The sequence below is a fragment of the Ursus maritimus genome, unplaced genomic scaffold (assembly GCF_017311325.1).
Source record: "Ursus maritimus isolate PB19 unplaced genomic scaffold, ASM1731132v1 scaffold_27, whole genome shotgun sequence".
NCBI classification, from domain to species: domain Eukaryota; kingdom Metazoa; phylum Chordata; class Mammalia; order Carnivora; family Ursidae; genus Ursus; species Ursus maritimus.
This window is the reverse complement of record NW_024425230.1, coordinates 10,253,815-10,264,577: the sequence shown is the minus strand read 5'-3', so window position 1 is coordinate 10,264,577 and position 10,763 is coordinate 10,253,815. Positions and strand designations below refer to the sequence as shown.

The 10,763-nt window shown below is 48.5% G+C and overlaps 1 protein-coding gene across 1 annotated transcript in view; it reads right to left on the bottom strand.

Moving 5' to 3' along the window:
- Positions 1 to 10,763, bottom strand: part of IGF1R (insulin like growth factor 1 receptor) — a 294,529-nt gene that overhangs the window by 27,182 nt on the left and 256,584 nt on the right. Inside the window, exons 14-17 of the mRNA XM_040642718.1 lie at positions 7,102 to 7,204; positions 6,496 to 6,566; positions 2,361 to 2,590; positions 1,960 to 2,070 (exon numbers count right to left, since the gene is read on the bottom strand). Coding sequence (XP_040498652.1) covers positions 1,960 to 2,070; positions 2,361 to 2,590; positions 6,496 to 6,566; positions 7,102 to 7,204 — 515 coding nt within the window. The remainder of the gene's footprint in view (positions 1 to 1,959; positions 2,071 to 2,360; positions 2,591 to 6,495; positions 6,567 to 7,101; positions 7,205 to 10,763) is intronic.

The window sequence follows — 10,763 nt, the reverse complement described above, 5'->3', positions numbered from 1 at the left end:
TGACATCTTGTCGGCTCGTGGTGCTGCGGCGCCGATCTTCCAGACATCTGAGCGAGCGGAGATCTTTAATTTGCTTAGAGCTACTGAAGACATGTGTACACAAACACCCACATTTAGCAAAGTAAATGAGCAAGTCTTCACTTGGGGAGAAGATGCCAGCAGAATATAATGAGTCTGCAGGACAAGCATACATATTTTTATACTCGACATGAGCTAGAAAGAACAAGTTTAAATCTGACAAATCTAAGAGTGAATTTTAGATCTGAAAGGACTTGGGTAATCATCTCGTCCAACCCTCTTATTTTACACGTGAGGAAGCCAAGGTGCAGAGGCCCGGAGCGGCTGCCTGAGGACGGCAGACAGCTGAGCGGCAGAGCCAGGACTGAGACGACGTGTTCCAAATGTTTATTCTGTGCCTGAAATCGGGGATGCGGGGAGTGAGGGCTCCGTACTTTTCAGAGGTGCCTTGACTGCATCTGATAAGAAATATGCTGCCACGCGCCCCTAGCCCCCACCTGATGCTGCGGCTCCCCTCCATGCTGGCTTGTGTATTACCCAGGTGAGCTGGGAAAGGGCATTAAGATCCAGGGGCGCTGGGGACCCACGGTGGTAGAGCAGAGGGGGGGCGTGCTCTACATCGCCCTGCTCTCGGGGCCCCGGGCCACACTCGGCCTCGTGACCCTCACGGAACCACAAGCACCGTCTGCCGTGACTAAAGGAAGCCACACGGGAACAGGTGCGCAGAACTCAAATTAAGGAACTACCACTTGGGGGAACATTAAGTTGCAGATTAAAAGAAAACAAAAGATTCAACTCACACAGGGAAAGGCTGGAGAAATTCAAAAGGGGGAGAGAAAGGGAAGGATGCCGGCAGACATAAGCAGGTGCAAAGCCTGTGCGGAGCAGAGTCAGTGTGAGAGTGAGGACCTGACACCCACCGCGGCGGCCACGGAAAGGCACGTGCTGCTGGTATTATCTGTAAGTGTTTCTCTACCGGCTGACTTAGAATTCCTCACTTACAAGTCATGCTTCCATATGCTAAAAAGCTGGCTGTGGGCTCCTGCCACAGGAGGGGAGGCACCACGGGGACTCATGAGAAACTACACAGGATTTCAGCCGGTTTAGACTTTGAAGCTCATAACACAGATTGATCTTTCTGACTAGACGAAGCAGAGACTGTGCCGCTGAGGTGCTTGTCGCTCTGCCTCTGGATCCAGCCTGAAAGGCGGATGCAGAGTTTGAGAAACAGAGCTTCTAGGTCTCCAAGGCGCAGACTGTGGACAGCGTCGGGGTCGGGGGTGGGGGGGCGTGTGTGGGTGGAGGGGGCTTGTGAAGGAGAGGATGTCTTGTGCACGGAGCTGGGTGGGAGAAACCACCCCGGCACAAGAATCGTGCCCACCTGACACTGAACTCTGACAAGCGTTTACTGAAAGACCGCCTGCCACAAACATGGACCACAAACTGGTGGCTGGGCCCGGGCTGAAACGCCGAACATGATGGGGTGGAAGGGGATCCACTCAGAGAACCAAAGAGGAGAGAGTCTGTGCTAGGAGAGGAGAGAAGTCAGAGGAGGGAGGGGTTCCTCCTGGCGGGGTGGTGGTGGTGGTGGTGTGTGTGTCAGGAAAGACTTCAGGGAGGGAGCAGCCCTGACAGGTGGAAATCAGGGAGTGCCGGTGGTGGAGGAGGTAACTGGGTAACTGCTGGTGGTGGGAATGCAGGAACAGACGTGCAGAGGGGTTAGGGACGGGGGAATTTGAGGGATGGCAAGTGCCTCCCCCAAGATCTCAAGGTCCCCTCTAGTCAGGGAAATCTTTCATATAAAGGGCCTATAACCAAGAATGCGGCAAGAAACAGTCAATGCTGAAAGTAAGTAGATTTAAAGACACCGGATCTCCTGGGGGAGGGCTCTAAAGAAGAAAGGACGGGTAACGTGCAAAGTCGGTTAAAACCAAAACTGACCTCTATTTCTGGCCTCAGAGACCTGAGATAGCTTTTGAGATCCCCCCGTGTCATCAGTTCCATGATGACCAGCGTCGGCTGGCCCTGGGACACCACGCCCAGCAACCGCACCTGAGAGGAATGACAAAGAGAAGGACTCAGAAGGTGAGGGTTGCCCCGACTGTCCCCACCCACGCTGCTGGGACCTGCAGAGCCCAGATGAGCAGGCCACAGGGGGCTCCACTGGCCGGGGTCCGCCTCCCATGCACAGATGTCTAAGGGCAACCGTGAGGTGACGGGGGACTCTGGAAGGCAGGGGGAGGGGAGACACCAACCCCCCAATGAGGCCACGGACACCCTGGGGGGCTCCAGGGAAGGGCTCTCCCTGTGTCAGGTTCTGGCTCCTCAGGGCTGTCTCTTACCACGTGGTGACAATTGAACTCCTTCATCACTGAAGCCTCATTGAGAAATTCAATCCTTTCGCGCATGCTCGCAGCCTCGTTCACTGTTTTAATGGCCACCCTGGTTTCGGGCTCATCTTTAACCACGCCTTTGGCGACTCCTTCGTATACCATCCCAAAGGAGCCCTGGCCCAGCTCTCGGCTCATGGTGATCTTCTCTCGAGCAACCTCCCACTCGTCAGGTACGTACACTAGAGAAGAAACCAGAACTGAGCCAGGTAAGGCCAGGGGCCCCTGGGCCAAACGTGCTTTTGGGGGGACACCAAAGAACACAAGACGCCACTTCCTAAAGGCCACAGAGATCATCAGGAACAGTGACGCGGCTTGTCCTGAAAGTTCTGTAAGGCAGCCACGCCATCAAATACTGTATTTCAAGTCTTCAAGGTTCTGCGATAATTTGAGGACACTAACAGCATAGCAGAACCACAAAGGGGTCCAATTTGAGATGTGCTAAGTACAGAATTCACAACAGGTTTCAGAGACTTAGGGGCGCCCGTCTGGCTCAGTTGGAGGAGCATGCGACTCTTGATCTCGGGGTCGTGACTTTGAGCCCCGTGTTGGGGGTAGAGATTACTTAAATAAACAAAACTTAAAAAAACAAAAACCAAAAAACCCCACAAAGACCTAGCACAGGAAATCATGTAAATATTTCAATGGTTTTTATACTGAGTACATATAAAAATTGACAATACTTTGCATATATTGAGTTAAATAAAGCATATCATTAATACTTCACCTGTTTCTTTTATACTTTTTTTTTTTTAATTGGCCACTAGAAAAACTTGAGGTTACATATGGGACTGGCATTATATTTCCGTTAGTAGCACCGTTGTCATCCAGACAAGTGTCTCCAGCCTCACCAAGACCCCGGGCCGTCTAAAGGGCACAGAAGCAACTGAGCTCTGACACCGAGGAGCATTCCGTCGTGAGCAGGGTGGAGGGGCAGCTGATGAGCACAGGAGTCTCCCTGGGGCTCTGGCCTGTGCTCCGTGAACTCAGGGGAGCCCCCCCCCCCACCACTGGGGGGTGAGGGGCTGGGAGGTGGGACATGCTAAGACGGAGCCCGACTAGGACTTCTCCAGCCCAGGCTTTTGGTCAATCTGGTTTAAGGAATTAAATAAGTAATTCTAGGTAGGCAGAAAGGAAAAGAGAGAAGAAAAGGGAGAAGGGAGGTAAGAAAGAAAAGAGAACCAAAACAGAAGATCTGTCCCACAACTCGGATGGGCAGAATGAAAACTAAAAAACTAAAAAATTAAAAAATCAACCATAAGAAATTTCAATTCTAACGATATTCCTCTAACACTGGTGCTTACGTCCTTGCCTGAGAACGGAGTCCCCAGCGGCCTCCGCCTCACACTAACTGTTAGGAAGGAGGCGGTCCTGGCTCAAGAAGTGCAGGACTGGGAAGCTGGGATGGCATCTGTGTTTGCGTTTATGCTTTTGGACATTAACCTTGAGCCTGTGGCCTGCGAGAGACACAGGGGGTGGACAGCTGTATTCTAACATCCCCGGATCCCATGCATTTAACCTTTAAATGATGTCTTAAAGAAAAGATGTCTATCAATTAGGGCCAGGAGATACCACCAATTTATACCCCCGAGGAGGGTCCAATATGGCCTCTATTAATCAATCTAGAATTTTCTCTCATACACATTTTTGGATTTCACATCACATGTGTGTTTTGGAATTTCATAAATGGAAGTCTCCCCTCTGCATGGCTTAGATGCCACACAGCCCTGGAGAAGAGGCCGATGCTTGCTTCAGAGAGTAAGTATGCAAGACAAGCCCGTAGATAAGACTCTTCATAATACCCCTTGGAAAGGATAAAGAGACACTGCCTCTATCCATTTATCCCTGAAAATCCAGGCTTGCTTTTAATCGGAATTAACTATGTAGCACACCGTAGAATACGGAGTTAAAACCAATCACAGTCCTTTCTTGGGAGGTCCCTGAAGTCAATACTCGCAATCCTTCCTCTAAATTCACCCCAGCAGCTCTCACTTGAACCGGCATTCCTAAGCCCTGCCAGCCAGCTGTAGGTGACATGCACAATGTTATCAGCACTTCCCTACAGGGGATTTTCGGTGTACTCTGGAGAATGGTGACATGCAGATTAGCTTTTGGAGAAAGAAGTTTTTGAAGCATTTGCAAACTGCAATGTCATTTTGTCACCCCTTGAGGAAACTAGGTATAAGGTGCTTGTCAAAAGGCCGAATACATTAAGTTCAAATGAGGTGACGGTGTTCCTACCTGTTGGACTGGGTGCCAATGAGTTTGGGCTTTGTTTATTTTATTTTTAAAGAAGAATCAAGGCATATTATGAATGTAGTTCTGGAAAGATACACAATTTGAATTCAAATCACCAGTACTGTCTGATATTATATTAATGCTCTTTCCAAACTTCCTGGACACCTCATAGACAAAACTGCAAATGCCAGTCTCCTGTGCTTTATTTCAAAGCAGAGCAAAGTCTCTGGAATAGTCTTATTCCACCTTTACAGAGAGGGAAAGTGGCCTTGCAGTTTCCCCATAAATTCCATAGGGTGTATAATGACTCCTTACCTTACTTTTTTTAAAAAAGCTATCATTTATACAAACAACGCATAAAAATCTTTGTTTTTTTTTTTTTTGAATAAAGAAAAAGATCCTCTCCACAAGTAACTACTAAAGTTTGGTGAGTATCCTTCCAGAATGTTCTCTATGCCTTATATACATACATACATTATATATAGGAGTACAGAGAGATGTACGTATATGTACATACAAATACACATATATGTCTATTAAAAATTTTGTGAGATCTTTATAGAATCAGAAATAATGTCATTATTCTGCACTTGATTCCTACTCAGGGGAGGCTGCTTTTGACTGACTTTACTGTAAACAGAACTAAAACAGAAATTGTTAAAGAAATCGTAGGGAAACTTACACATTTATATAGGGCTTTTAGAGTGTCGAAGTGTTTTCCTGTCTTCCCTCTGATCAGGATAATCAATCAGAATAATCACGAATCCATCTCCTATCTCCTATACATCTACCTCTACTTTCACTTCACCTGACACCAAGAAAGAGGCAGTTTTTCTAAACGCATTTACTCGATTTCAGTACTTATTCATTCACCTGACGAACCCAACGCAGCTCCTCCGTGGGTTAGCCTCCCTGCCTGCCCCGAGGACCTCACCGTCCTTTTCCACGGTGACTGCATCCCACTGTCGACAAGATGCCAGAGACTGTGTCACCCCGACTTCTCAACTGCCTCCCTATGTGACCTGGGGGTAAGCCTGTCCTCTGAACCTCCCTGCCTCACCTACACACAGGCAGGCCTAAGAAAAGCCACCTTACAGGGATGTAGGGATCAAATGGGACAGCATTTATACCCCCCCCCCCCGGGAAAGTGCCAGGTAATGGTGCCAGTATCACCGGACTCCAGGACCAATGCCCTGCCTGGACTGACTTTGCAAGGTCTGGATTCAAACCCACGAGGGAGAAGAGACAGCAAACAAGGAAAAAAGAAAGAACTATCCATGGAGTACATCCCAACTTCCAAGTCAGACCTTCTCAGTCACTTAACTAAACGGCCCTCGTGAGTTATTACCCAAGGGTATGTGAATGGGCCGTGGGGGTATAAATCGTGCGATCCCAGTCAGGAGGGGGCGAACAGAAAAACTCCAAGACAGAAAAACGCAGGGAAGCCGTGAGTGGTCAAAGACAGTCACAGTGATACGAAACTCAAGCTGAAACAAGCTTAAAAAGGGGACTGTTTGGTCAGCTGCGGCGTATCTTCTGACTACATGTCAACAATTAAAACAGCTTTTGTCATTCTAGCGTAAAATTTCAGGCAATTAAGTAAATTGATTACCGCGCTGACCAGTCATTTCTGAAGCCTGTTTTTCTTTGGGGCATTCCGTACAGTCCCAGAATTTTCTACATACTCAGGGAACTGCTAAAAACTTCAAAAAAAGTGTTCACCAAGACATATATTGAGGCCAAAGTTACCTCAACATAAAGCAAACCTCTTCCCCCTAAGTTAGCCACATTCCAGAAAGCTCCCCGATCTGGGACGTCCCCAGGCGGCGACCTTGGCTTAGCTGCTTACCGTCGGCGGCGCTGAAGTACTCTGGGTTCACGGACGCGTACAGCACTCCATTCCCCAGCCTGCTGTTATTTCTGTCAGAAGGACAAAATTCAGGTTAAAAAACCCCATGTCCGCACACGTCATCCCTGCTCTATCCGTTTTATTTGTCCTGTTCCGCTAAGTGGGTATCCAGAGGGGGGGAGCGAGGGCCAGTTCCCGTCCACCGGCTCTCGCCTACACTCCCCCGTCGGGCCCCGAAGCCATCTCGCTAACACGTCTTTGGGCTTCTTCAGTGGCCTTGGATTCAAGCTTTTTAAGACACCTTTGTTTCTTTACTTCATCAGAAACTGAAAGGCCTACTGGACAGAAAAGGCTGGAAAAGTCCCTGCGTGCGCAGCAGTATCTGAGTGAGGGCATGAGCCGTACGGGCCCCAGACACACTTTCTATTGTTGCTGAATCATTAGCAAATGCTCTCTTTTTCCTGGGAGGAACACCGGATGGGAAAACCAGGTTTCCCAATCCATAGGATATTTCCTCAAAATTCTCAAGACGTTTCCTTGAACTTGAGTTCAAATCAGCAGGCCGCGTAGCCACAAGAGGTGTCAGCTTCTCACGGAGTCACTCACCTTTTCCTGTGGAAGACGTACAACATTATAACCAGCCCTCCCACTATCAACAGGACGGCAACGGGCAGAGCTATGATCAGATGGATGAAGTTTTCATACGTTACTGCGGAAACAGGGGGAACGAGAAAATGTCACTAGGTGCACAGGCTGGTCACTTCTTGTTTTGTTTTGTTTTTTTAGCTGGAAGTATGAAAAAAAAAAAAACCCAACATTCCTTTACTGCCCTATCGCATAGGGCAGACTAGGAATTCTGAAGGTAAACAGTATCAGATAGAAGAGCAAAAAATTCTGAGTTATTTGGAAAAAAAAAAGATAAAATAAGTGCACACAGAGGAGTAACTCATTTTTAAAGTAGAGTATATCCTGAAATAATAGTTCAAATGGTGGGTTTGAGTAAAATAATCTTTGTATGTAATTTAATGACTGTGTGTGTGTGTGTGTGTGTGTGTGATCTTTTAAATCTTTTTAAGTCTTTTAAAAAGATTTTATTTATTTATTTGGGGAGGGAGAGAGCACAAGCAGGGGGAGGGGCAGAGGGAGAAGCAGACTCCCCTCTGAGCAGGGAGCCCGATGTGGGGCTCGATCCCAGGACTCCAGGATCATGACCTGAGCCAAAGGCAGACGCTTAACGGACTGAGGCACCCAGGTGCCCCAGGCTGTTTTTACATATGCATTATGTGCAACACAGAAGTTGAGTAGTTACTGTTTGTGATGAACAGACGGAAAACATTTTCATCAATTCAGTGAATGCATATATTCCTATATTTCCAAGGAAAGTGAGTAATGTTCTCTTATCCAATAGTTAAATAAAGGCAACCATGAAGATTAAGCATATAATTGAAAGTCGATTCCCAAATCTGATTTGCTATTCCTCACTGAAAAGCTAAACAATCATCACGCAAAATCTGAAATTATTTAGAATCACGCAGGAAATCTCTTCACTTTGCTCACTTGTGTGTTGCATTTTGGTCACCTTTCCAGGAAATGTATAGGCACAGCGGTGGCAGACATGGAGCCAAATCTCTTCAAGCTTTACTGATGCCAGATCATCAGGCAAGGGCGAGTAGGTCTGATCAAGGATGCCCCACCATTTTTAAACAGGCTTTTCAGATAATAAAGTGATAGGTACACAAAAGCCATAATGAGTATTCTACCCAAATGGACCTTTATCTGTCTTAAGACAGTTCCACAGGCGATTTAAAAACACCTAACTGGATGGCACCCCTTGCCAAAGTTGCTCTGAATTCTCCCCAAACATTAGGGTCTAGTTATAAGCCTGACCACAGCACCTGCTCATCCCCGTCACCAGCACTTCGATGACAGGTGCCAGGCTGGACACCGGGGACGCTGTTGCACAGCTTTGAAGACTCTGCCGGAAGCCAAATGTCCGTGTGTTTGCAGGTGGCACAACAACCAAAAAGGTGGACCGCCCACACTGCAAGGACGCCCACACTGCAAGGACGCCCACACTGCAAGGACGCCCACACTGCAAGGACGCCCACACTGCAAGGACAGGTGCCAGGCTGGACACCGGGGACGCTGTTGCACAGCTTTGAAGACTCTGCCGGAAGCCAAATGTCCGTGTGTTTGCAGGTGGCACAACGCCCACACTGCAAGGACGCCCACACTGCAAGGACGCCCACATTGCAAGGATGTGGAGAAGAAAGTAGAGTAGAGAAGGGAGTCAGGGGAAGCTTTCCAAGTGCAGAGGAAGAGTTGGAGAGGATACTGGGGAGAAGCAGGGCTGGCTCCCAAGGGGCCTGTTCAAGCCAGGCAGTTTGAACCTCATTCTGCAGATTAAAGGGAGCCAGTGCGAGCTCTCGGGCCCCACAGTGATCCGAGCAGATCTGTGTATGTTGGGAGGGTGCTGCCTGAGGACGGCCTGCAGGGGGCTGGCGGCACGCAGGAGGCACGGCCACCACATCTTGGAGGGTGCCAGGGGGTGGGAGGGGACCTGGCTATGTTCTGCATTATCCAGCCCAGACCTCACGAAGAGACCGCTGCTCCTTTGCTACGAAAGAAGATGACTCACAGAGATAACTGTCCTCTCCAGGGTCACACAGGCAGCTGGGAAGCCGTGGTCCCGGGACCGTTCCTGCCCCCACAGCTCAGATCTGCCCCCAAAGCAAGCACCCCAGAGGCTGTGAGCTGAGGCAGTGGTGGTGGCAGTAGGAGCTGGATTTCAGTGACACAGAATCAATGGGACTGGGGGTTGGATGAGAAATGGGTGGCTGGAGAGAGAGAGAGAGAGAGAGAGAGAGAGAGAGGAGGATGACTGCAAGGTTTCAGGCTTGCACGGGGCGTGGATTATGGCACCACTGACTGACCTTGGGAACAAAGGACAGAGAGATAAGATACTCTGAGGGCAGCAACCGTGATTTCGGTTCTGTGCACAAGGAGTGGGAGGTACACATGCGACACCCAAGTAGAGATGTCCAAGCGGAAATGATGGAACTCACAGGAGACCCAGTGACACCTACTAGAAGTTATGCATCAGTGATTATTTTGCCACTAAAAATCATCATCATCATTACGCTGCTTTATGGCTTATTAACACTATTTTAATTTTTAAAATGAAGGACGTTTTCATCAGATCACTCTCAACATGGATGCACCGCCTGCATTTTCTAATTCTTGAAACTACTCTGAAGTTTTCACTGCCTTTGGGAAGCCAGCCGAGTTTTAGCTTTTCTTCCCGAGGACAACTTCTTATATTCGTCTCACTTAGCCCACTGGTCAGGTTGTACCGTGTTCTGAGTTTCACATTTCAGTGGGGAAACGGAGAAACTGGAACACAGCCAGAGAGGAGCAAAATGATGAAATGGCTAGAAAATTGGTCTCTGCGACTGGGCAACAAGAAAAGGCCAAGAGACTGGAGATTATTTAGTCTGGAGAAGAAAAGTCTGAAGAGTCATTTAATAGCATTCAAGCACATGAAGGGTTCCTAAAAGGACAGCGGTTGCCAGAAAGCTTGCAAAGCTTCCGTCTCCTCTGAGGATTAAACAAGAGGAAAAGAGGCTACGCTGTAGCAGGGGAGGCTTGTCTGACATAAGGACAAACAGCAAAGCAGGCATGCAGATCTCATTTTCCTGCAGTACGTGCCAATTTCTGCTGGACAGAGTCCATCAAGGGGCTCTCGGGGTTCCCAGTGGCATCCCAGCACTCCCAGGGTTAAAGACAGGGTAGCAATGGCAGAGGGGAACGTGTCCTCCCCAAAGAGAAGCCAAGGCTGCTATTTCAAAGACTGTGGCCTGATGCTATACCCTAAACCTAGGCTCTGTTCCTAAGGGATGGATGCAGAGAAGAGAGAAAAGGGGAGAAGAGAAAACGGCTCTGGAGATGGTTCTAGGCATTCCTGTGAAGGACTGGGTGGCAGAGGCTTGCTGGTGAGAGCAGGTTAGTGGACCCCATGGAGAATTCAGACTCTAAGTTGTTGGAATTATCTGCTTAAGCTGTTTACCCCTAAAACCTGAACTCAGGCCCAGTGCCAGGCTCAAAAAATGCTACCTCAAGGTCTGCAATTCTATGCACGCCATCCTTCTTTTGGTATCTGTACTATCAGGATTTTCAAATACCTGTCTTTGACTCTTAGGCACTAACCAGGTGGATGGCTGGATAGGTTGAATCCTGAATTTAAAAACTTAGACGCCAGATCAGGGCAG